This window comes from Coenobita brevimanus, chromosome 62, assembly GCF_032717465.1.
Source record: "Coenobita brevimanus isolate Jiangsu-jjx chromosome 62, ASM3271746v2, whole genome shotgun sequence".
Classification (NCBI taxonomy): domain Eukaryota; kingdom Metazoa; phylum Arthropoda; class Malacostraca; order Decapoda; family Coenobitidae; genus Coenobita; species Coenobita brevimanus.
In genome coordinates, this window is record NC_137015.1 from 36735374 (window position 1) to 36763353 (window position 27980).

The following is a 27980-nucleotide window of genomic DNA, read 5'->3' on the forward strand; positions in this document are numbered from 1 at the left end:
TAACGGAAACGAGATTTGAATATTTGGAAACGCCATTTTGATTTCCCGTCGCTCAGTGAATCTATACATTGAACCAGGAGTCAAAATCCAAATCAGTTGGGGGAAAGAGTGCCCTAAAAACGACTCCCTTGCCCAAACTGACTGTACCTTAGACCGCCAACTCTTCCCATCCGACCAGAATTGAATAATTCCCTCAGATTTTAGCGCCAACTCAGCCCACCAAAACCAGCCAAGGTAAGGGTGTGTGAAAATCAATAGGATTATCGACTTTCTCACTTCACTTCATTAGCAGACGACCATGCCTTTACTCGTGGATATTTTGTGAAGTTATTTTTTGTTTACGAAGGAGCTTGTTAGGTTTTTTCGGGGCTTGTTCATTATATTACTAAGCTAAGGTATGTAGTTAATCATTATTTTGAGTCCATTTATTTTGCATATTTTATGTTGACATGGATAATTTTTAATTAGATTTTATTATTTCATATCGTTTATTGTCTTACTTCATGATTACACCATTACGTATGTGTTAATGACTTCAAGGTTAATTGAATTATTCATTGTTAGTCGTACTTAATTTATTCAGTTTAATAACTTTCTGGTTTATTCATGATTTTATAAGGTCCGTTAATGGTTTCTTCATGTCCTGTGCTTGCTCATATTACATAGTTATTCATGGGTTTATTCATGATCCTTTACGTTTTTTATCCATATATTTTTATCATTATTATTATTTAGTTTTGTAACCAAAAAATTAGGCTACCTTCCAAAATCTATTACCGGTACATTAAATGCTGATCTCCGTGTACAGTTGGTTATGGCAAATGTCGGTTTATTCGTGATGATAGCCTATCTGGTCACTGACTATTTTGTAATATAAAGTTTATTTGGTAACGAAGGTCGTCATTATATCATTAATTACCGGTTTATTCGTTACCTGAATTCCATCTTAAACCTAGTTATGGGTTTGTTAATTACAGTATCTTACACTGTTACTTACCGCATGGCTTTGGTCAGTATCTTATCGCAGTTTGTTGGTTTATTAATGATCATGCACGGCTTTCATGGCTGTATTCATGACCTTACATTATTATTCATAGATATTCTTGATAGAGCGTTATTAATTAGTCTGTCCACGAGTTTACACCCTGGCTAATGAAATTATTCATGATATTACATCGAATTTCATGGTTCAATCATAATTACTTGTGATATTAGTGCTTTCTATCTACCTAAATTAATTTATTAGTGTATGATATTTTTACAACACAGCCATATCGAGAGAGAGAGAGAGAGAGAGAGAGAGAGAGAGAGAGAGAAAGAGCATTACGTCAATTACTGGTTTCATTTGAGGCTACACCTCTACCGCTGTTGTAGCTAAAGTCAGTATTTTTTTTTTTTTACGTTATTTGACCATTTACTGCTTTGTAACCCTTATCCAGCCTTGTAACTAAACTGATTCTTCACTAGTTTCTAACACTAAATTTATTATTCTACTGTATAACGTTATCACTGCACCACGTCATCTTTTCATTCATTATTACAGGCATTCACTTAGTTATTGGGTTTATATATACGGTATATTTAATTTGAAGGGTCATGAACCACCTATTTATGCACAAGCTAAATTGCCCGTCTTCAGTCGGGTTTGGTATAATCCAGTATATGTGCACAGACACTGAGCCTTGTTCTTGCGGGCTTAAGAGATGTCGTAATACCTCTTTCTTAGCGATTTATTTTGTCTGTTACACCATAATAACCCTGTGTGTGTTGTTGATGCAAAGCACTTCAATATTAACCTCTTCAATCCGATTAAGCATTTATAATCCCTGTAGTTTGAAAAGTCCCCTAAGCTACAGTATATAAAATCGTTTGAAGATAGCCAGGATAGAATGGACAATACCGGTAGGTCATGGGCTCAAGGGATTATATGGATAAAAATAGAAAGGGAATAGCAAGGTATTCTGCGCGAAATACAGAGTGGTTCTGTGTCCTGTCCTCCAATCTTGGGTGTTCCGGGGACGGGTCAGTGTCCTTTTGTGAGAAGGCAAGATATTTTGGCTGCCCCAAGACATAAGAATACTAACAAGAACACAGCACTAAGAGAGCGTATACTTCCGCCAACACCAATACCAGACACATCAAAAAATTAGCTCATCCGCCCATAACCCAATCTATGCACATAATTTCTTATAAATCCTTCTATAACTTTTGCGATATCTTTTGGACAAACATAAAACAGTCCTGAGCAGGGACTCGAACTCAGCTTACCACCAAAATTTATTTAAACTCCTCCTTGACCCATGACCCATACTGAAATCCATCAATAAATTTTTGGGATATTGTGGAAAAAAAAAAAAATGAACACATAACATCCTCCAGCTCCACTGGCGGAGGTAACTAACCATGCAATCAATGGGCGTAACAAAACACAGACACTACAGACCATATGATATAGCTACAGGGTCTCTACCAGACACTAGACAACATGAAAATTTGTAGAGGTAGAAAACAATGCAGGGAAGACACTGGTAACGCTGACCGAGCCGTCACCGCAACACATGAGAATTATATGACCCACCTGTACAGTACATCTCTATTGAAGAAGTGATAAGAAATCGTCAGAGCAACAACAATACGACTGGGCATGGGTACAGATGTGTAGCAAGAAGCCAAAACGCAAGAAGGCTGCGTTTAGACGATCAATCACAATCGGTTTTTTGGGCCACTTTAATTAACCCCTTCCATCTGATGGCCTACTGTTTTTCCTTGCCTCATACGAGCGACTTTATTCCACGTAGGGCATACCTCTAGTAGTGAAGGGTTTAGCAGAAGCCCTATCCAATTCCTCCACTTCCCAAACTCTTTCCAAAGGTATATAAATAAAATCGTGTCAGTGGCAACAATAAAATGTTGTCATCGGACTAAAGGGATCAGAACAGCACGAAAGTGGACAAGCTCCGATTTTTTTTTTTTTTTTTTTTTCACGATAATTTCTGAATCATGTGATGAGGGTACAAGTCTGACTTTAATATCGTTGCTGACCGCATTAAGTGGGATGCACGCTAATGACATTAACAGTTACAGGAGTTCCATTGCTGATCGCCAGTAACTAGGGGACTGCTCACATCTTCGTGCACTCGGTTTTAATCATATGACCGACTCTTCCAATGATGCATCCAATACCGGTAGTCTGAGAGAGAGAGAGAGAGAGATTTGCGCATGCTCTGATAAACTCACAAGCACAACACAAAGTAACCTATATTCTGCAGTAGGGCATGTTTTGTTAATGTGTCAAGCGTGTGGTAACTGGTTCACACTGCTTTAACACACGAGAGAGAGAGAGAGAGAAAGAGAGAGAGAGTGGTTTTATCACAGAATCTGTAACAATATTCATTTAACCATTATTTTCTAGCATCATCAGTTTCGTTACTCGGTCAGCTATCGTCCAGTGAATGATCAGTGGCCGGGTGGAAATACCCTACCTGACACGCAACCCCCATCCTAACCCCTTCTTTTTATTTTATTTTATTCTAATTTTTGACGATTCCATTCAGTGTATGGGTAAGTAAGTCCTGTGGTGAAGAGGTGACTGGAGGCTGGATCTTATCCACCCTAGATCGGAAAATTTATCATGAGCTGCATCAAATCGTCTGGAGATTGAAAAAAAAAAAAAAAAAATCACCGGATTGGACGGGTTGGTCTTTTCACTACGATGATGTTATTTTCATTCTAATCGGACTACTACCAGACGATTTTACTGAGGTGTTTTATATCGTCTTTCACTATAGGAGATTCGCCCCAAAAACTGAATAAAATCGTCTGGAGACAGCAATGATGAAAAAAAAAGTCTAGGTCATCGGAGTGAATGGCAGAATACTCGTTTCAGTGTCAGGTTATCATTTAATGTGAAGCATCCGAAAATGACGTTCGCTACACTCTTTCCACACTAACTTGGCCAAAAATTTCTTTCCATCTTGAACGCCGGCTTGTAACAAGAGAAGTAGAATACGGTACTAGAAATAAATGATTGCCTTGGAAATGATGCATAGTCCTAGTGGTATCTTATTTCTGCCACCGAGTTACGTGAAATGAGCCGCAAAAAGGACAAAAATGTGAGCCAAGTTACGGTAAAAAGATATCCCTGTGGCTAACTCTATAAACCATCTAGAAGTGGAAATAATATTTAGTATAATGCCAAGCGAGTATATTCAACTTTTGGAATATTGTACTCCTCAAAAAGTTAAACAGTTAAAGGTAAACAGTTCCTTATTTTTCCCATTTCTATTCAGTGGTGTTAATTTCAGTTGGGTATCAGGCTAAAATTTAGTACTAAGAATCAGTTCTCTCTCTCTCTCTCTCTCTCTCTCTCTCTCTCTCTCTCTCTCTCTCTCTCTCTCTCTCTCTCTCTCTCTCTCTCTCTCGTAAAGGAATACTGTTTTGCCTGTCTTGGGATGAAAGAGTGGGTAGGTGAATTTTGTATGAGGGGGTTTGTATGTGTGCATGTATGGATGTTTGTTTCTGTGTATGTGACTGACGTTGTGCATGTGTACCAGTGTGTGATATATTACGTTATACATCTGTGTATGTATGACATTGCGCATATGCCAGTGCATGTACTGGGTATGTGCATGAATAAGTGTGTATATGTATGTATGTATTTGTAAAAGGGGTATGACATCTGACGTATCAATGCTCTCTCTCTCTCTCTCTCTCTCTCTCTCTCTCTCTCTCTCTCACACACACACACACACACACACACACACACACACACACACACACACACACACAAATCTCTCATGCACAATAAAATTTTCCAATAACCAGGAAGATATTAAAAAAAAAAAAATGCTCTCCTAATTGCTTAAAATTTAGAGCGTTTACTATATATTTTGATATATTTTTTGTTTTGCTTGTGTAGCTGTTGAGAGAGAGAGAGAGAGAGAGAGAGGTGGGGGGAATACAGACCAGCGATTATGCAGTCCATTCTCTTCTAGGATATCAACATTATAGATGTAAGTAGGTTATAAAGAACAAGCATAAAGGAGCGGGAGGAGGAGGCGCAGGACGAGGAGGAAAAAGATGATGCAATAAAAAACAAGACTGTCAACAACCCATCGTATGATTCATTGTCCAAGGCTTTACGACCCCATCAAGGGCAGTCATAATAATAATAATAAACAAAATAATAGTACTAATAATGCCGTAATAAAAGCCAGAACTCCCCGGATATGGGAAAACCGCTCGCCTGAGGTAGATATCTCATCACTCCTGAGACCTTGACCTTTGACCCATGACCAACACATTCCACCAAGCGAGAGAGAGAAGCAAGTTTGTGTGCTCGGTTCACTATCATAGTTTAGTGCCATCTGTGTACCTGAAATGCTTAGGTGTAACAAGAGGCTGAAAGAAGAATACGTTGTTTAATCTGTGGACTTTAACTCTCCTTAAACTTGCCATCTCAGAATCTTCAATGCTGGCCTACAATAAGTGCCTAATACTATATGATGCTATACTCTCCTGCTTTAACTTGACCTAAAATTACCATCCCCCGCCTTCTGTCCTGAGCTTTGACAAGAAATTAAACACCGGCATATGGTCCTAGTCACGAAGAAGTGTTAGGAAAAGGCTGTAGAGTCATAGTGCTTTCTTGTGTCAGTGAGCTGTGGGAAATAACAAAATGGACGAAAATCTAGTTATCCCTCTCATGGTCGGGGCAAGTCCCATATTCTGTTCTAAGTGAGGGCAGACGATTTTATTCAGCTGAGTCATTGGGATTAACCACCAGCCAAAGTACGGCATTTACGGTTTATACAGCCTTTGGTTCCTTCTTTCATAAAAAAAAATCTTGCTGCCACTAGACGATTTTATTAAGCTTAGGAGAGGGGCCTGGGTAGTGAAGGGATTAATGATGACTATAATTAAGACTATCGAACCTCATTCCCCCCTCCCCCGGTTCGAAAAGCTTATCACAAGGTGCATAGAAAGAGCAGAAAATAATAACAGTATGGCATCGCACTAAAGGGGTTAAGGGCGTGGACTGAGAAGTGGCGGGAAATGTGGAAATTGCGCCATCTGTCGGTACGTGGGAATACTAATGGAGAGAGAGAGGAGACAGAGAGAGAAAGAATGTCATGTACGCCTATATATGTAGAGCACATATCTGTAAATGCGTACGTGTGTGTGTGTGTGTGTGTGTGTGCAGAAAGGCTCTCACAACACCGGAGAGGTATTGGGAAAAAGGTTTAAAACTAGGCCACTTGTGGAGAGAGTACCTGTAATGAGGAAAGGGGATTTTTTTTCCTTTTGAGTAGGGGTGTAGATACAGAACGACGTGGATTAGTTAGAGGATTATAAGGGAAGGCGGCTCGAAATGCCATGTACACACACACACACACATACACACACACACGGAACAAGATTAAAACGACATACTTATCACTGTATCGGAAATGAGAATATACACAGAAATACCGACAGTTCACAATGGTACCAGTATATCAGCATCACAGTAATATAAAATAGCAGATACATTACCGAGGTGAGCTCAGAGCAAAGAACACATGTAAAAGTCCAAGTTAGGAATTTGCGTTTGAGTATCGTTAAAAAGTAACTACCTTTAGAAATAACCCATCATCAGACATATGTATATTAAAATGCAGACAGAATTACGAAACTTCCAGAAAAAAACCCACAGCATCCGTATCACAATTAATGGAAACATCTCGGTGGGCCGTGAAACAAGAATGAATTTTATGAACCAAGGTAAATAATAACTTAGATTTGGATCAAGAAGCTTCAGGGTTCCAAACCTTAGTTGTGTTCCGCTAGAAAGTGGTTCATACAATTCATTCTTTGCTCTGGGCTCACCTTGGTAATGTATCCACTATTTTTATTGTGAAACTGTGATATTTTGTTTATTATTAGTAGTATTATTAGTATTATAACATCTGGCATTTTTGTGTATATTTTCATTTCTACAGGTCTGATACAATGATATGCCTATGTTATTTCCGAAACTAATCTCGTCCCTTGTGTGTGTGTGTAGATTGGAAGATAGTGTAGGTCTTGCATACTATGTTGGTAGTATTGAAATCTAGGCATCTTCACATTTATGTGGGCAGAAAATCAAGAGGCAAGAATGAAGGTTATGTAAGTAGGTAGAGTGTCTCGCGTCATCCTTCAAGCCTTGCCAACAGAGAGAGAGAGAGAGAGACTATGACACCTTTGGCCGAGATGCCGAAACTTCCAGACTCCCTCGGCCCCTCCCACTCCCCGTCACTTCAAAATATTGACAACCTTTGATACAGAATGCAAGACTTTAATAACTTAGAGGGGCTGAAATGTTAACAATATTGTGGTTATTTTATTTATGCGGGCATGTTGCCGACGCTACGGGATTTTTCAATAACTGGGTTTGACACACACACACACACACACACACACACACACACACACACATATATATATATATATATATATATATATATATATATATATATATATATGAGAGAGAGAGAGAACAGTGAGGGAAAGAAGGGGACAACGGCAAATCTAGGTTAAATCAGTTAACTGAGAGAGTAGGGAAGGAAAGAAGGGGACAACTGTATATTTAGGCCATATCAGTTAACTTAGAGGGCAGGAAGGGAAAGAAGGCGCCAACGGTATATCTAGGTCAAATCAGTTAACTCAGACAGACAGACAGAATCAACGATCAATATTCATTAACAGGCGTCACTCACTCCGGACACATTACCACTCCCAACAACTATGTCTCTCTCTCTCTCTCTCTCTCTCTCTCTCTCTCTCTCTCTCTCTCTCGATACATTACGGTAAAGAGCGAACAACAATGGAACGGAACAAATACCTTCCCGATTTTTTTTTTTTTTTTTTTTACCTGGCGAACATCTCATACACAGAATCTTAACCTTCTCATGGCCGCACCTTTTGTATTAATTTTATTTCAATGAACGCCAGACGATTTTATTCAGCTGAGTCATGGGAGCGTATTTATTATTGTAAGAACTCTTGTATTATTTTATTTTTTTTGCTTTGAAGTGTTGAAAGCAAAATATTAAAAAATGCATAATTACTGATGACCCCCTTCCTCTATTTCTTTATTATTATTATTATTATTATTATTGTTGTTGTTGTTGTTGTTACCTCTGGACGGTTTTGTTCAGTTTGAGATATGCGTTTCGATCTTAAAGGACTTATCCTCATTAACCCATTATTACCAGCGGTTCCTTCTGTAAGGGATAAAATCGTCTGGTAATAATAAAATACAAATATACGGTACTTCGTTCGTGCTGAAGTAATTTACCCTCATCAGTCCGATCGTACTTTTCAATTTGTTAAGTTACTAATATTATTTTCCAATGGCGTGGAACTCCTGGAAGTTCATGAGTAAACGAAGGACATACGGTAACCCAATGTCCAGAGAACGCGGTAACCAAGCCCTCTAGTTCGAAAAATTAATCCTAAGCTGAATGAAATCGTCTTTAGATAGCAAGTTTAATGTCATCGGATTGATTTAACCCCTTCAGTCTGATAACGTGCGCTGTATTTCATTCTTAATATCCCCAGGCGATTTTATTTAGTCTGGAATATTTTTCAAGCTAGAGGAATTAGATGAAGCAAGAACCTCTTCAGTGGAAAAAAAAATCCCAAGCTGAATAAAACCGTCTGGAAACAGCAAAAAATTAATGGATTGCCCTTAAAAAAAAAAAAAAAAAAAAGTCCATGAATACGTGTGCTGATGTTATCGTTGCGTACTGCACGGAATGGTTAAATAATTATTCCAGCGGGGCGATAAGGTCTGCTAGTTATATCGATCAAGGGATTACGGTGTCCATGAAGCGCGGAGTCTGTATAAGCAATGCGGAGCCAGTGAGGGTGAGGTCATGCAGCTGTATCCCCGTTATCTATCTATCTATATATATATATATATATATATATATATATATATATATATACATTTCTAGTTTACAGGCTTGAACTTCACAAATTATTAACAACTTTATTAGTGAACTAAATAGCTTAACGATTATTATTTTTACCGTATTACCTTATTATTATTACTATTATTATTATTATTATTATTATTATTATTAGCTAATTATTATTATTACTATTATTATTTTATTAATCATTATTATTAATCATCGTTATTATTATTACCGTATTATTATTATTAGGGTATATAATCCATTCAGTGCTATGTCATCCTTTCGTTCATTTTTATCCTGACGACTTTAGTTGTGGAGATAATTTTCAAGGTGGATCTAGTATACTGTATAATTGTCCTTCATTAATCCCTTCACTACCAAGGCGTTCTGCTCTGAAACTAAAGCAGAGGACGTCACAGGGCTGGATGATAACAAGTCAAAATATTTAACGCCGAATACAATAATTAGGGTGTAGTACAATAAACAGGCAGTTACCAGGGAGTCTCCTAAGCCCACAAGAAATAAATGGCCAGATATACTCCTCTCACAGTAACTTTGCCCAGAGTTTTCGTTCTTTTTACAGCATATTTCCCGAAGTTTAATGGCTGACAGTGCTACGGCTCTACATACTGTACTTTCCAGAGCACTTCTTCGTGACTAGCATCATATTCGTGTTAATTTACTGCAAACAACTTGGCACTCATAATGGAGAGAGAGTAATTACGGACCAAGTTTGAGGAAATGGATATACAGTAGGTGATTTTTTGTTTTTTCCGTCGTTGCTACCTTGGAATTTAGGCGTCTGGTAATATTAAAAGAAATAAAATCTGCCAATAGCTAACTAAATATGACAAACTATGTGTAAAAACTTTTGGAATAATTGTACCGAAATATGTAAATGATCAACGATAGTATTCGTAGTAGTTTCAAAGGTTTAAGATCTCCGTTCCGAGGCGATTTAGGTTGTACATCACACCTCATTCTTCTCTTGTATGTTACTGATGCAAACTGTGTGGATATTAAAGCGATATAAATGACAGGAGAGGTGGTTAAGATGTAACATGGAAAATGAATGGCTAAGGGAAGTGCTGTGAATTAAGCCCCCTAGACTACGGCCAGAAGACATACGCAAGAAATTTCGTTAACTTCAAATAATCCTTACTTATGCAATACGAAAAAGTTTTAGTAGTTTTAAATGGTTGGAAAGTTATTTGGTAACTTTAAATCGTTCGCAAGACTACTATAAAAGACTTTGGATTTTCAAAGGCCAGCTCAGACTAGCGTTGTTCCCTTCCCTATAAGCTGTAGACCGGAAACGGGTGGACGCAGCTTGCACCATGGCAGAGATGGCAGTCAGAGAACTAGTGTTGTTCAAAATGGTAGTCTTACACATACACACAAAGTATTTCCGAGGTCATCTGTTGTATTTCATTCTTACCATCCGCCGATAGATTTTATTCAGCTTAGGAAACTTAAGGAACTAGAGATGTAACCTTCATTAGCCCTCTTGGACACAAGGTAATTCCCAAGTTCAGTACCGGGTATTATCGTTTGTAGGTACCGGTAGCTGGGGGGGGGGGGATGGCACGCTCGCCCTGATGCTGTTGAATGGCTAGTCACGGTTTCAGGAGGGGGGGGGTGGCGAAACACTAATTAGACGAATTTCGTATCCTTCAATTTTATCAGCTCAGGTGTGACTTTCGAAATGGAGGGGGGTTAGTTGTAGCCTTCGCCATTCACTTCACATGTCTTCCCCAAGCTGCATCAAATCGTGTCAGGCAACCAGAAAAAAAATCATAGTGAAGGGATTAATCTCACATCAGTAGCATCTCTGGTAACCTTGTGAGTGATCCCCCGACACACACACACACACACACACACACACACACACACACACACACCTTTCTTCTGACCTCGAAAAGGACGATTTTATATAGCTTGAAGGAATTAACTCCCATCCCAAGGGCGTTTTCCAATTTTCTTCAAACTTTAGTTGACATCAAACTTACATTCAGGACCCCCCTCGTAGTGAAGAGGCTAATGAAAACTCCAGTATATCAAACCCCTCCAAGTCGAAGTCTCCACTACAGAACAGACAAACCGCATGAAAACAATACCCGTTCCCGAGCCCCTCCGGGGCGGGGACGGATAATTGAGGTACCGGTATCGGCAAAAAAATGAAATAGGCTTAATCACCTTAGTCAGCCCTTCGGCTGCGAATTGCCTGTCGGTACACAGCAATACATTTCCGCCCGAGAGAGAATTTTACTAGAGGGCATGATATATATGCGAAATTATCAAGATTAGCATTAACACAGCAAATACTGAACTTCAAATTTATGCAAACTGACGGCGAACGTATTTTATTCATGTCACAACTCGGCACAATCAAGAGGTCAACACTCCTGAGCACGGGACATACACACGGATTTCACTGTCTACGTCGCCGGATAATATTCAGCACAGCGACATTCTAACTTAGCTCGATTGTCCTGCATTATTCTTTCTTCCTACAGACCATTTCACTCAACTCTAAGGAAACCTCTCGCAGTGAAGGGGGCTGGAAACGATCCCCCATAAAGATTTCTCCAGTTCACCTAAGTCGTGAGGTGGTATTGGTAGCGATAATTGTAACCGAAAGTAAGTTCTCGGGCTGAAGTGTGATGATATGATTAAAGTGGTGACGGTAATAATGATGATGGTTGGTAAGTGGTGGTGGTGGTGATGATGATGATGGTGGTGGTGGTGATGGTAGTGAAGACGGTGATAATGATGACCCTCACTTTCATTCACATGTCCCGGCACCACTACGCAGAAACGGAAATGCATGAAATAAAATAAGCCTGCTGATGAGATGCGTGGGCGCAATACGCAGCACCACCCACCCGCGCAGGTACTTTTTTTTTTTCCTAGTCCCTATTTCACTCTTTTATTGCACTTGGCGACACAAAACACACTCAAACTTTCACTGAAGTTTCACAAGCGCAACTTTTCCAGGTCCTGTTAAGCTTGCGTGGTTGGGAAAGCGTCGAGTTAGGCTATCAGACATGGCTAACGCTTTCAAACGGCTTCTGCCACTTTTTTATGCACTTTATACGGTCGACAGGGGCGTGGGGTCACCGCTGGGCTCTTTATTTCACTACCGGGGGGAAGGAGAAGTAGGTGGGAGATTGATAAAGTAGCGTATTTGACCAACCTTAGGGGAACTTAAACGCAGACGGCTGGCACTGACAGTTGCTCCAGAGAATGTGTTTTGTCTCCCCCACCCTCCCACCCGCGCCCTTATTTCTTCGGTAACTGCGCTATTTCACCACTGTCCTAACCCCAGTCTACCAGTTCTGACTATTTATTATATAGTTTTTCATATATTTTAATACTTTTGAAGATCATAGACGAGGGATTGGGGTATTAATAAAGGAATGATGCAGTAAACGGCAGTGTCTGGCTACAATCTTTCCCCTCCTCTCCCGTCCCTCCTCCATCTCCCCCTCCTGCTCTCCCAAAACATTTTTATTGCTCCATCTTTTAGGCTAGATTTGGGACAGCTGGATTAAGAGGTATATTCAGGCGTTATCTATATAATTTAAGTAAGCATGTCAGCTGGGAACGAAGAAAATGTCAATGAAACTAAAAATATGGAAGCTTGTATCCCTTTCCACGCCTCACCTTTATTTCACAACCTTGCTATAGTGCACATATTCGTTATTCAGCCTTATTTTCACAGCCAGTGTAACGCTGTTGGAGCTCGTAAATATTGGACTGTACTCTCTCTGGAGCAAAAAGATAATGCGGTAGAAAATAGAGATGAATCAGTCATTATTTTACGTTATCGGGGTCCGGCACAGTGTTGCCATATTGTGGTACTTCCTGTAGAACTGAACTATAAATGTATTAATTAATTTCAGGCAGTGTTTTCAGTCTAAAAATGAGATATGTAGTTTTCTCAAGTAAGTGTTGTTACTGTTGTAGCTTGTTTATGATTAATCGACCACCGAAGTAAAGTTGAGATGGATTACGATCCAAAGCGAACACTTGTGGCTCCTAATTACTGTTGTGTTTACTTGTTTTTCTAGACGTTTGTGGCATCTCCATACGGTAGCATCATTGTTATTAAATTTCTTTACATGATTCACACAAAAAGTGACAAGAATTTCTTAGATTACACAGGTACTGAGGCACGCAACCGAAATTGACTCATTAAAAATCAAACGGCTATTTAATTTTCTCATTACCTTTGTGGGCTGCATACAACTATTGGTGATAAGGAACTGGTCACTCTTTACATTATTATTTCATGTTGAGATTATAATCTCTTATAAACATTTTCACATGGCATCACTTCATCGGTGCCCAATCTTGTTTACAAGAATGTTGCCATTTTCCGTTCATATCGCGTATTGGAAGCACCCTTAGGCCTGCAAACAGATCATCGCTTTGATAGATTGCAAAACTGGCTACCAGATGATCACGGGCCACACTGCTAAGCATCCAGTGAGCTAAACATGCCTTCAAATAAGGTAATGTTGAGGATACCTGGTTGTGGCGTTACTCCCTCAACCGAATGACGTTTTTACTGGACTTCGAAAGATATGTTGTTGTGAGGGGGTTAATTAAGACTATATCAAACCCCTCCACTATGGTCCACTTTGAAGACTACCTGAGGCTGAATGAAATCGTCCAGAAATAGCAAGAATAACATATGAACTACACTTGATACGTAGAGGTTATTCGGAGCGCATCAGTTTTCGCGATATAGATCGCAGACACAGCGTTTCTCTCATATATATATATATATATATATATATATATATATATATATATATATATATATATATATCTGATTTCATGTTCACGGATAGTCTTATACATTTACAATTATTATAAGTAATTATTCCAGTGGCTTAGCCCTTTCAGTCTGATGTTATTTTTCAATTTCGATCTCATCACCAACAGACGTATTTTACTCAGCCTGTACTGCTCTCACCTGACAGCGATCCAAACCCCGTTCAACTTGGTGGATGCCCTTTTACAGTCAGCTTTCTCATTGCTATGGCTCTTCAGATTTAAGTCAACCTAGAGCTAGCATTAAAAGTGATGGGAGTGGCCCAGTTCCATCACATAAAAACAAAATGGTGACAGGAGTGCTGCTGGGGGTAAGGAGGCTAAGGAAGGATGTGTCTAACCCCTCCAGTTCGGGAAGTATATCCTGAGCTGAATGAAATCGTCAGGAAAAAGCAAAAATAGAAGAGAATTACGGTCTGGCTAAAGGAAAAATTAGAATGAACTGGAACGAAAAAGTGTACATGAAGACGGTACAGTGAGAATGTTGGCTTTATTGCCGTAGATGAATTGCAATTGTTGTCATTAGGCTGCGTTTACTTTTTATTTTCATTTTTGCCCTCGAGATCTTTTTTGTCAGAGAGAGAGCGAGCGAGATGCTTCCCCCCATGCTTTCTTACTTCGCTCGTCTTTTCTTCTTTCCCTCCTTTTTCTCTCCTTTCCTGTTCTTCCCATCATTCCTTCCCTCCATGCATTGTTTCTTCTCATCCCTTTCCTTCATTTCCTCTCTCTCTCTCTCTCTCTCTCTCTCTCTCTCTCTCTCTCTCTCTCTCTCTCTCTCTCTCTCTCTCTCTCTCTCTTTGCATTTCATACAGGATTGAGCACATAACAACATCGTGTGACCTAGGCCGTTGATTGATTGTTCTTTAAATCGAATCACTTCATCCTTGATGTATTGCTAATACTTACACCAAGTTTGCCCTGAATCAGATCCAAACTGATTAAGTTAATGTGGTCATATGACTCTGATCTTCGACCTACTGTTCTCAAAAACAGTTAATAAACCTCTTGGCTGACCCTTAATGGTTCCACAAAGTTTGGTCCTAATCTGATCAAAACTTTTTATCATAGACACACGAGTCAATTTTGACCTTGTCTGGTGACCTTGACCTTTGAATAATTGTTCTCAATATCGAATCCTATCCTTCTCGCCTCACCCTAACCCGTTAGCAAAGTTTGGTCTAAATTAGCTAGAAAATATTTAAGATGATCTTGCCATATGACCTTGACATTTGATCTGTTCTAAGAAAAAAAAAAAAGGCCAGCCCCTTGGCTTGCCCTCACCCCTTTCACTAGGTTTGCTTAAAATCGGATCTATATTGCTTGTTATACTGTTAAAACACACGCGTGCGCTTACTGATTAAAAAATTACATTCATGCGCACGTACTGTAGTGTACGCAGGTGTAAAAAGTGATGCCGTCGAGAATATGGCTGTGTGTCTTGTGCTGCCTCCACAAGGTCTTGTTAAATACCAAGTGGGGAAAGCTTGCCCTCAAATAAGGTAATGTTGAACCCTGTGTATAGCTCTTCTGGCTGCATGTCAGAAAGGTCAAGGATCGAATCCTTTTAGGTGCAGTAAAAATGTTCCCTTTACACTCCCAGACTCATAGGACTCATTTTCTGCTGAATACATTTGTCTGCCGTTAGCTGGAACAGAAAACATGAATTGGCCCGACCAGGAGAAGCTTAAGAAGATAGTCTTGTCTCAGCAAGAATAATGTATAAATGAAGCCATCGGTCTCAAGAAGTTAATCTGTCCCTTATTCGTCTTTTTCTGTACTCGTATGCTACATTATCCGCTCCTCGTCTTGTGTTTATTTTTTATTTTTTTCTAATATCTGTTAATCTCTCCCCTCTTCGTTCTGTATTGGTATACTGTATATTACTCTATCCCTGTTCCTTCGTCTTTTTGCAGTTTATGTATAATATAATTATCACTTCCTTCTCTTGTTCCAACGTGTTAATCTATCCCTTCTTTGTTTTGTTATAATTTACGTTAATCAGTTCCACTTCGTTTTGTTCATATATATGTTAATCTATCCTTCGTCATGTTATTCCTTCTTTATGCCCTATTCCGTCCCTTCTTTGTCTTGGTATCTCCTCTTTATGTCCTCTTCTATCCCTTCTTCGCCTTGTTAACCCCTCTTCTTTCCCTTCGTCTCTGTATCTCCTTTTTGTCATTTTATCCTCAATTCTTCATCTTGTCTCCCCTTCGTGATGTTATTCCCTCTTTGCTTTGTTGTCCCAGCTTCTTGTTTATCCCTCTTCGTATTGTTTTCCTCTCTTCGTCTTGCCCCCCCCCCTTTTTTTTTGCCTTTTTTCATGTATTATCCCTTCTTCCTCGTATTGTTATCCTGTCTTCTTGTTATCCCTTCCTCTTCGTCTTGCTGTCTTCTCTGCTTCAGGTCATATTGTACCTTCTTAATTTTTGTCTCTTCATCATCTTCCCATAACTTCTTAATTCTTGATATCTCCCTACTCCATTTCGTTACCCCCTAGGCGGCCGTATCTTCCGTTGTCTAGGTATCCCCGCTTCGTCTTCTTATTCCATCCATGTCGTGTTATTCTCTTCTGCGTAGGCTGTTGGTATCCTTTCTCCATAATTTTGTTCTAATGCCTCTTATTTTGCACAGATGGAAGGCGATATGGTAGATCCAGGATTCCCTCAGTCACACACCACGGCCACCACCACCACCACCACCACGCGCGTCACCACCAACATCAGGTTCGACCCATCCTACCTCAACCCACGCAACATCCCTGGCATCCTCAAAATCGCCGTATTGGTAAGTCACAAGTTACCGTAGATCGCTTATTTTAAAGTAACGAAGATTCCTATCCCTTTACTGGTGGCCAAGTGTAGTCAGACTATAGTACAGTGTAAAACCGCCGCCACTTCAGAGCAGTACCATGGCTCGCGTGTCGGAGTTTTTTTTTTTTTTTTTTATGTGTGTGGCACGTACATTTAATTACGTCTCATGTTTACTGTGTTGGCACAAATCCGTCATTGTAATCCAGCCACAGTAAATGTAAGACGTAAACAGATATACTGATGCCACATAGGACCCCCCAACACACCATCACTTGTCGTACTGTTAAGTGGAGGTGACAGGATAATTGACTAGTAACCATGGATTCTTATTTCCACTTTATAACTAAGGCTCATTGAATTTCATGTAACCACGAGTCTGTATTCAAACTGCGGCAGTGGTCCGAAAACAAGCCGATTGTATTTTGGGTCACTTATATTTCTGTGTACTTTAATTATTCTTGTTCTCCATCTAAGAATAAACCCAACATTTACAAAATAACAGTTTCGTAAGTCATGCGCTGCTGGTTTTGGTCGCTTAAATCCTGATGCAGTCATATCTTGCCTCTTGTCCAACAAAGAAACTGAACTACGAAATTGTCAGTTTTCCTGTTTTTCCGTCAAGATTAGACTTATCTCGAAAATCCCCATCCATGTAGGTTACGGTTAACTGTTCAAGATTTTTATTGTCATTTTTTTTATATAATTTATATCCGACAGCCACAGAATAACGAAATTGGGAAGCTGAGATTCATTACAAATTTTGATTTTTCTTTTTTCTTGTGTGTGTAGTCTTTACGTGGAACATGTGGAGCTACGTTGAGACAAAGACAAAAGTGAATGAGTGTCGTAATGTTGAATTAGGTGTGCTAGGAAGTATTTAGAAGTAGAAGTACCATTTGGAGAGAATGAAAAACGAAAAATTGACGAGGAGAGTTGTGTGAGCGAGGTGAAGGGGGGAAGGGGGAGGGGAGGCCGAGAATGAGATGGAGGGACGGGATGGAGAACTGGTGTATATGAGGGGGGGGGTAGGAAAGAGGGCACCTTGATAGCTACTTTTTTTTTTTTTTTTTTTAGTAAAGGATCCTATTCCAAGTTGCACTGGGAGGTTCGTAACACTTCCCTTTTTAGATATTTATTCTGTTTATTCTGTTCATCACACATCAGTATCCCATTGTACGTTACTGATGCATCTGTGCCAAAATTACGAGTATAGCGGTATGAAAAGCATAGAAGTGAATGTTAAGGTGAAATATCTACAATAAATCGCGGAGGAAGAGGTGCCACGAAGCCTCCTGTGACACATTCATGGCAGATCTCGAGCGAAGCTGATTAAGAATATAGTGAAAAAAAAATCCAGGAAACAAAAATGGGCTAACCACACTATTAATGTTTTTTTCAGTCTTTATATGCGATGGGGTCTTCTTGTTCATCTTCCTCCTCCTCCTTCTCCTCCTCTTCTCCATCTTTTGCTGCCGACAGACGATTTTTATTCAGTTTTGGGAAGGTCTGTTGTGGTGATTAGCTTAACGGATCTAGTTCCAAATCCTTCAATATCGGCGGCATCTGTAAGATTAAATAAAATCCTCCTACAGTAGCGTGAACAAAGGTGCAAGAGACGTACTGGCAGTGAGTAGGGGTGAAAGAACAGACTGTCGTGTTGGGAATATTGATTTTAGTGTTCGTGGTTTGTGCATGTTCGTGTTATTGTGTTTTTGTTTTGTTGTTACAGACAGAGAATGTGTTGTGTGTGTGTGTTTGGTGTGTGTGTGTGTGTGTGTGTGTGTGTGTGTGTGTGTGTGTGTGTGTGTGTGTGTGTGTATCACCTACGTCACCACTAACATTAGGTTCTACCCCTCCTACCTCCACCCACGCAAAATTCTCAGGAATTTGAGAGAGAGAGAGAGAGAGAGAGAGGTGGAAGGGATGAAAACTTGGTGGAAAAGGGGGAAACAAAAAGGTGAAAATAGGTAAAGGGAAAGCAAGGTGAAAGCAAAGTCGGAAATTTAGATTGGATAGGGGAAAGGGAAAAAGGAAGGACAGAACGATAATTGGGATGGGAGACAGAGAGGCGGCGGAGGGGGAGGAGATAAGTGAGGTGGCGAGGTGATAGTCAGGTAAAGGTAACCACATGACACACCTGTTCTTCTCATTCACGCTTTCAGTATAGCAGCTTCATACATCTTTTTTGCACATACTTATGAGGAGTTATTCGTGTTATTCGCTTTACTCAGCTGTATCGCCATTCATTACATGTGCTGTATCAAGCCAGCTGTTAAAAGTATATAGTATAAGTGGTCGAATATTCTCTTCCGTTACTCGGTGTCCCCTGTGGTAGATGGGGGAGCTCACCATCCACTCACTTGATGTAGTGCTGCTGTCGGGTGTCTGCCCTTTCCTCTCCATCCTTCTGTCCTTCCATTCTCTTCTGTCTTTCTTTCCTTCATTCTTTCCTTGTCCTTCTGCCTATGGGTGACTTTACATTCCCTCTTCTGTCTTTCTTTCCTTCATTCTTTCCACTTCCTTCACCCTGTGGGTGACTCTACACTGAGTGACAAGCCAAATGGCTTCCTGTGCACCAGGAAACCATTTACTACGCTGGGTGGTAACCATATAACCAAATTTTGGCGCCTGGCGGTTTAGTGGGTAATTATTGCGCTCCAGTCGGATTGAGCCGGTGAAGGTTTATATCCAAGGGGTGGTTGGGGTTTATTGCTCATGTAATGCCACTCAGGGATGAGTGAGGCTGGTCACTGTCATCTTAAATGTCGGGACCAACTGCTTAGCCCCGGGCTCCTACGCTCCTCATGGGGCAATGTGGGATTGGATGATGGATGGATGGATGGATACTCAGTGTCCCTCAGTGTTCCTGCCGCATATTCCTGCAGTCCGCTATTGTATGGTACCATCGGAAAATTCGTCCCCCGTATTACCTAAGAGTGAATCAGGAAAAGGGAAGTTTTGTTTTATGGCCAACTGTAGCATATTATATCGACTCAAAAATGACCCACAGAAAAACTCAAGCTCTCACACTTTAACGTAGGCTACTCGTACAAACCCTGGGAACCCCGGCCCCCAATATTGTGCATCTCTGTTCTCTTTCCCGTCTCCATCCTCTCTCACACTTAATTCCGCTGGATCAGTCAGATCACCACCTCCACACGAGTCGGAATTATGTGGTTTATAATACGGTGAGCATGGTTGATGATATGAGCGTTTAAAAAAATATATATATCTATATATATATAATAATTTCACGTGCAGTAATTAAACAAGACACGCATGAGGTCAATGAAAACGTTTAATTTAATAAGGATGAAATATTAACCAGGCAGCTTCCTACCCTTCCCTGCTCATCCTACCTTTCTCTTGTCCCATTTACTAGCCGTGACCTTTACTGTTCTTTCTCTAGTCATTCATAGCAACTCATTATTCTGTTCCCTCCCAGACTTTGCTTGCAAATAATATTTCGCCAGTGCAATGATGCCAGGGATCTCTGATTAGATAAGCTTTTGTAACAGGAGGGGCAAAGGGGAGGAAGTCAAGAAACGGGAAATAGCAACAGATGGTGATGATTGCTGGAGTTGAGCTTTAACTGGTGTAATCTCTGATTTTTTCCTTTCTGCTTTATTAATCCAAGCAGCTGTGGTATGCTGATGTTGCGTAGGCCAGCTGTATCGACACCATGGTAAATATTTCCGAAAACCTCTGACACACTGTGATACTCAAAACGGTTAAGTATGCCCACCCACCCACCCACCCAAAAAGAGCACACTAAAATTTTATTTTCCTGTATATTGTACTTTACATTATTCAGAAGGTAATTTCCAGCTGCTCTTTGTTGTTAAAGTTTATCTTCTTTAGCATGAGTACTATTTCTGACGTGTTTATAAAGCTGGCATTATAAAGCCGGGGAGAGGATATGGGTGTTTGAAGCCGGGGATGGAGGAGGGGGGGGGGACAAGACGGTAGGACATCTAGGAAAACAGTGGCGGTTGGGGTCCAAAGTTCCAAAGTTCAGGGCGTAGGTGGTATAAATGGGAAGGGGGAGAGGACATAAGTGGTATAAAAGGGGGGGAGGGGTATCCAGGAATATAACGACGGTTACCAACCATTGCCCTGGTAAAGGTTTAAAGTGCTTTGGTCTCCCATCGTGTTATATTTTGTTGCCCAGCATGTAATCAACGTTTGGTTTAGGAATGTTAACATTCTCTCCACATATATTTCCTAACCGGAACAATTACATATAAAAAATAACCTCCTTGGTGGTGGTAATAAATGCAGAAATTGTTCCACAGCAGCATGATTGAATGTCTAAGAACATGTTGCAAATATATATATATATATATATATATATATATATATATATATATATATATATATATATATATATACAGTATATATATATATATATATATATATATATACAGTATATATATATATATATATATATATATATATACAGTATATATATATATATATATATATATATATATACAGTATATATATATATATATATATATATATATATATATATATATGTGTGTGTGTGTGTGTGTGTGTGTGTGTGTGTGTGTGTGTGTGTCGATAAGGAAAAAGCTTTGACGACGTCTCCAGTGCCACCAAGAAAATGGCCTTCAGTCCCGCTGACCACCACTGGGTTTGTGGCACGAACGGCAGGAAGCTAAGGGCAGTCCGCAGCGATCATGTAAAACTACACCCAACCACTACCGCTGACTTCATAATCTGCGCCTTGTATAGTGATCCTTGGCCCGTCGGATCAGTTGCAGGACCCTAAGAAAAAAAAAAATAGCTTCATCGTGTATCACATAATTTAGTTGTGTGCTCATGCCAGACGTACGCAAGTCGGTCACTGCAATATGTACAATCCATACCATCTTCGTTCCCCCTTCTCCGTTTTCACTATACAATGCAGCTAGGTACCGGATGTAAACAAACTACTCCGCTTCGCACTCAAGGGAATGATTGGCAGTTTTACGAACATGGATTGTCTGCCTGGATCCCCCTCTTTTAATAGATGGTCCTTAATCCTGGTTCATGGTGTTAGGATAAGAGCTGTACACAGACTAGACACTAATGTAAGCCGACTTAAACACATCTTCACTCAACTCACCTTTTTTTTTTTTCACTCCGTTTTCTGTCACAAAGAGGAACTCAGACTCGTGGAAAGTAAACTCCACCTTTCCCGTAGTCTCTCTCTCTCTCTCTCTCTCTCTCTCTCTCTCTCTCTCCGACTGTTAAATAAGGACCGCATTCTCACAGGCGAGGCTGTCTTTAATTCAACTTTTGCAGCTTTTTTCACGTAGCGTAATAACAGAATATGGCAAAACCACGGCTCCACGGCTCTGCATTCTTTCCATAGCACTTCTTCGTGACTAGTTCCATATTCTAGTGTTAATCTCTTGTTGTAGCTCAAAATTCAAGACGGAGATATGGGAATTTTTTACTAGGTTGATTTGGTCGGAGTATGGCATTACACCTGTTCCTAAACTCTTTTTTTTTTTTTTTTTTTTTTTTTTTTTTTAATCCCTTCTCATACGTCTTTTACTCTAGCTTGTCCTAAAATTGACGTACCTCCATCTCCAATGCCGAGTTGTAACAATAGATTAACGCTTGAATATGATACAAGTCACGAAGAAGTGTTATGGAAAGGATGTAGAGGCACTGTACTGTCTGAGTTTGGTACCGAGTCACGTGAAATAGATGACAGAAGGACGAAAATCTGAGTCAGGTCAAAGTGAATCAACTACTGTGCCTTTCAAGTACCCTTATAGTTTTAAAAAAAATCACGTCAGTTATGCAAAATTCACGTTAGTTATGAAAAACATCACGTCAGTCATGCAGAAATCACGTTATGAAAAAAATCACATCAGTTATGCAAAATTCACGTCAGTTATGCAAAAATCACGTTAGTTATGAAAAAAATAACGTAAGGTGTGCAAAAATCACGTGATTTATAATACTAATAACGTGGTATATGCGGTAATGAACTGGCTGTGAGGAAATACAAAGAAGCCCTATAAGCAAAGGAACATACGGACCCACACAAGGCGCGCTGACTGACTGGCGCGAGATGTGTAAAGGGAAGTAGCGGCAAGGCCAATCTCCACCCAGGTACAACACCAGCATGTGTGTGTGTGTGTGTGTGTGTGTGTGTGTGTGTGTGTGTGTGTGTGTGTGTGTGTGTGAATGATTGTGTATGCATGATTGTACAGTATGTGTTTATGTATGTATGTGTGAATGATTGTGTGCATGTATGTGTAAATTGCATGACTATGTATGTATGTATCGGCCGGACTGCATACACCCGACATGGCTCACCAGTTTCAGGACAGATTTCATCCTCACCGGCATCACTTTCCTGTCCATGAACTAAAAAAGGGACCTGGCCTGTAAATGCGATGGTTGCGTGTCCTGGTCTGGGAAAAGACTGAGGCAGCAATAATTAAATGTCTTAGTGACCCTCGTGCAGTCAGTCAGTGATCCCCAGCCAGGGTTCCGCCGCAGACCATCATCAGAGGTTCCGCAAGAAATAATGAAATGAATATATAAAAATAAAATAAACTGAAATATAGTTTAATAAAATTATCAGTCTCAAAAGTTTGATTATATGTGGACTGTTTATTCGGTATTTTTTCTTAATATATACTGTAGGTAGGGGTTCCTTGGGATATGAAAAATTGTCTCAGGGGTTCCTCCAAGGTGTAAAGGTTGAATCACAGATCTAGCCCTTCTCGTTATTGTTGTTGTTCTTCTTCCTTCTCCTCCTCCTCCTTTTCTTTTCTTTTTTTTTTCTTTTCTACTGCCTCTTCTGCTTCTCTCCTTTTTCATTTCTTCTTCTACTCTTACTTCGTCTTCTTCGTCATCTACTCCTACTTCATCATCATCTTAATCTTATTATTATTATTATTATTATCATTATCATTCTACTACTTCTTCTTCTTCTTCATCTTCTTCTACTACTTCTTCTATTACTACTGCGTCTTCTTCCTCCTCCTCCTTCTCCTCCCTACCCCCACAGCCACTCCTTTCTTCCCGACACTCCTCAACCACTCCCCTCTGCTGTCATCCCACGCGTGCTGGATGATTAGGTAGTCAAACATGCTTACTACACTAACAGGGAACACATTATCTCAGTTTCCTTGAAAGATTTGACTTACCATGCACAAGATCCACCGACATGTCATAAAAACGCATCCTATAATGTCACTGTAGCAGTCCTGAATGGGACAGCCTTAGAATGAAGTCGCTATGGACGGTGTGTATTAGCGCCGAAGTGATGACATGTGAAGGTATGTGACACGTAGGAGGAGTGTTAGGCCTCAGGGAGCTGGGTGTCCAAGTCTATGCCCAGAGTCGAACACATAGGAGAGAGAGAGAGAGAGAATTATTACCTCACGCGTGCTGATTAGTTAGAAAACGTGGACTCTGAACTTTCTGACTATATTCCTTACTTTCATGAATGAGCAAAAAACTTGGAGTGCTTATCAAACATCCTCTGGGTGTGATACGGACAGAGAGAAAAAAGTTCGTCTACAATTCCAGTCCGCCCACATCACACTTAAGGCGTGTCCCTCCCTACCTTCCCCGACGCATCATATAAGGGAGAATCATTTATGGCCGGAGAAGCTTACCAAGCCTCCCTTACTGCAGGAATATAAGCAGTGGAAAGTGAAAATTATAAGAGGTGAAGTATTAGCCATTATCAAAGAGCATTATGAAGGCCAGAAAAGCAAACTAAGCCTATCTGAGCCTGGAATATTCCTAAGCAGAGGAAAGTAAGAAGTAAAAGAGGTTAAATATTAGGCGATGTGAAAGAGCATTGTTACGGGCAGAGAAATATACCAAGTCTCTCCCCGCTTAGGAATATAAGAGAGGAGAAGAAAAGTGAGCAGTAGAAGAGGTGAAATATTAAGCGTAAGGTCAAATACTACTGTCTTTTCGCCTCCCATGGCCCCCTCTCATTGCTGGATGGATGGAAGCTTCAGTGAGACGTAGTGAACGAAGATGAAGTAACGATCAGAATATTGATCCACGTTTTAGTCTAATAATTATGAAACCTATATGTAACACTCTGAAAAGGCTTGAAGGGTTCCAAAGATCGCATCACTGATTTTCAAAAGTCGTTGTTCACTGTCTTGTCGTATATCGTAAGGAAGTCCAGTGGTTAAATAACAGGACAGGCGAAACGAATTGAGCATTTGACTGTACTTTGTTCCCATGTAACAAGGGGGTAGGGGGGCGACAAGAGGGCCATCCCCCCCTTCCTCTCAACTTGACAAATCGTAGAACTTTGCTCATTACTGCCATACACATTATCGCAGAGAACTGAACTTGTGGCACATTAACCATGAAAGTGATTAAAAGTTTGAGCAAGATGAGCAACAGTGCATATGATACAGCCAAACATGAGAGAGAGAGAGAGAGAGAGAGAGAGAGAGAGATGGACCTAAACAAATACCTTAAACACAGATGGATGTTGAGATTAACCCATATTTTCTATCATTACAGGTGTTCAACCTGATTGGGTACATCTGCGCTGCTGTGTCGCGGTTCAATGACTACTCCCACGCCAACTGGTTCTGCTTCGTGACCATGACCGGCTTCTGGGTCACCGGCATACTGCTGGTTCTCTACCTCATGCACGTCCTAGAGAAGTTCCACATGGTTCCCTGGCTCATGCTGGTACGTACACACACACACACACACACACACACACACACACACACACACACACACACAGTTCCATATGGTTTCCTGGCACATGCTGGGTTCTACATGGTTCCACAGGGTTTCTTAATAGGTTCTCAATGGGGTTTCCTGACTCATACTGGTAGGTGACACTTTGTTTTATACTGGTACAGTCCACACGCGACTCTGCATATTTCCTTCTGTACTGGTAGGTATTAAAATGTTCCCTGTGACTCCCAGACTCATGCTTGTAGGCTGGGGCTGTTGGGGTTTGTGGAGAGAATTAGAGCAGTTAAGTGATGCGCTGTGTTGACCTAAAAGCAGATTGGAGAGGCCCCCCCCCCTCCCGTGGCAGACCAGGGGTAACGTGTGATGAGGCATGGATGAGAAGCGATTATGGACATTATAGACATGATGTTGCAAGAGATAATGGAGCTTCGAAAACAGCCATTGTGTGTCAGGAAAGGCCGACCCATACAGACATAGAACTGCCTATTTTAAAAGAGCTGATTCCTAGATGTCTACTCATTAGCACAAGCAACAGTCAGGTTCTCTGCTATTTTTGTCATTCGTGTTAGATGCCTATTTTTTAATTCCGTATGTGTAAGTGAGGTATTTCTTATGATCACAGAGCAACATCCGCCATTCTACTGTCAGGCATTGCTGCGTCAAACAGTAAGTTTTCTCTTCACTGGATAATCACTTTATTTACTGAAAAATAACTCACACCAAACCTGACTAACCTAACTTATTCAAACCCAACACTAACAAACTATCGTAACCGTTAGAGACCAACCCACCCAAACCTAAACCGTCATGGAATAGAGTGGCCAAACACGACGGAAATGTGCCACCATCATTCCCACTGTATACCATTATTTCTTGTGTGCATGCCTTTGCATCCCGGGAATTACTAAGACAGTCATGCCCTTTGTATGCCACGCCTTCACTTCGATGCCGCATGTGTTATTCATATTCTTGCTGTCAAAAAATAATCTGTTACATTTATCTTAGGAAGAAGGAATTACACTCGCAATATAATGGCTTTAGTTTCATACCCATATATCCCATACCTTTCCAAAATCTAGTTAGTCTGATTTTGAACTGATGTATACTATCGGCATCAAATATATTTTCGGGATGGCTGTTCCTGTTATATATCATCTGTGTAAGAAGTGTTCCCCCTCACGTAGATGAATAAGTTGTTTCTAATGCCTCTACTACCAGAGGCCACCCGTAACTTAAATAAAATCGTCTGGCAGTAACAACAGATATAAAGAAAATAACTACCGATGTTAGCCAGAATACGAGAGAGAGGAACGTCCTTGGAGTGAAGGAGTTACCAGTGGACGTTTCTCATGTAACGGAAGTTCTCTTATCCCCTTACGCTGTCGTTTGGACCATTTCCCGCCACGTTCAGGTGATTCAGACATCATGCATAGACCCCGTCAGCTCGGAAGGTCTCCCAAGCTGAACAGAATCGTCTGGTATTAGCAAGAATAGCCCCCATGACTGCTTGCATATCCCTCTGCAGAATTAGATCCTCTACCGGTAGTGTTAGCCTACATACACCCTTTATATGTATACCATTAAACGCTAGAATTTCTCATAGCAAAAAGATTATGGTAGCCTGAACAGAATACCCATGGACAATCAGCACTGAAAGGGTTGACCGTTGCACTAATTCCAGTACTGTATCCTGTGCACCTTCCATCTCATCACATACATTTTATTTTTTGTTAGCCACCCATTTCCTTCATTTCCCCTCCATACATGCACATCTTCCCGCTTATACTCGCCATTTCTCTTCATTTCCACGATAATGAGGCATCACTGACGCAACGTGTTCTCCTAGAGCAGGGGTGGGGAACCTTTCTCCTATTAAGGGTCGTTAGGATATTTTTAACATCATTCGCGGGCTATACATAATTATCAACTTAAAATCAACTGTATCCCAGTATACTATATACCGTATAATATATATATATATATATATATATATATATATATATATATATATATATATATATATATATATATTCGTTCGTTCATGAGTTTATGAATTGCATTTATGAACTGCCTTGTGGGCCTGATCAAATAGTTTTGCGGGCCTTATACGGCCCGGAGGCCGGACTTTCCCCACCCCTGTCCTAGAGGAATTTGTGTACCATGTCCTGCAGGCTTATGTGTTCGTAATCTTCCTTTCTCTTCATATCCTTGCTTCAGTTCCCACATTACCGCCATGTACCATTGCTTTTATTCCACATTTCCTACCGTTTCAAGATGATGTCTATACGAGCTCCCTTTACTTTTCCTGCTGACTTTTATATTTGCACCTTTCCCTGTAAAATTATGACATTATGTTTTTTGCAACGTTTTGTGGCATCGTTGACAATAATTTTTTCCCTGCAGGAATTTGGGTACTGCGCCCTGTGGACCTTCTTCTGTCTGACGGCGGCCTCAGCATGCGCAGCCTATGGCGGAGAAGATGGAGCTGCAGCGGCCGCCGCCTTCTTCGGCTATGTATCCATGATCCTGTACGGCGTGGATGCTTTCTTTAAGTTCAAGGGTTGGCGCGCAGGCGAGATAGCGCAGGGAGAGAGGCAGATACAAATGTCTGGAGGCGATATGGCTTCCCCGGGTGCTTATTAGGAGGCCACTGACAGAATTTGAT

At 40.5% G+C, this 27980-nt stretch overlaps 2 protein-coding genes across 2 annotated transcripts in view; one reads left to right on the plus strand and one right to left on the minus strand.

Moving 5' to 3' along the window:
* Positions 1–12172, minus strand: part of LOC145404132 (plasmolipin-like) — a 28321-nt gene extending 16149 nt beyond the window's left edge. The window contains exon 1 of the mRNA XM_080275760.1: positions 12142–12172. The gene's annotated coding sequence lies outside the window, so the exon portion shown is untranslated. The remainder of the gene's footprint in view (positions 1–12141) is intronic.
* LOC145404133 (CKLF-like MARVEL transmembrane domain-containing protein 4) lies at positions 41–27958 on the plus strand. The gene is made up of 4 exons (XM_080275761.1): positions 41–234; positions 16419–16571; positions 25127–25300; positions 27719–27958. The coding sequence occupies exons 2-4, from the start codon at positions 16419–16421 to the stop codon at positions 27956–27958; spliced, it is 567 nt and encodes a 188-aa protein (XP_080131887.1). The 5' UTR covers positions 41–234.
* Positions 27959–27980: the final 22 nt, after the last annotated feature.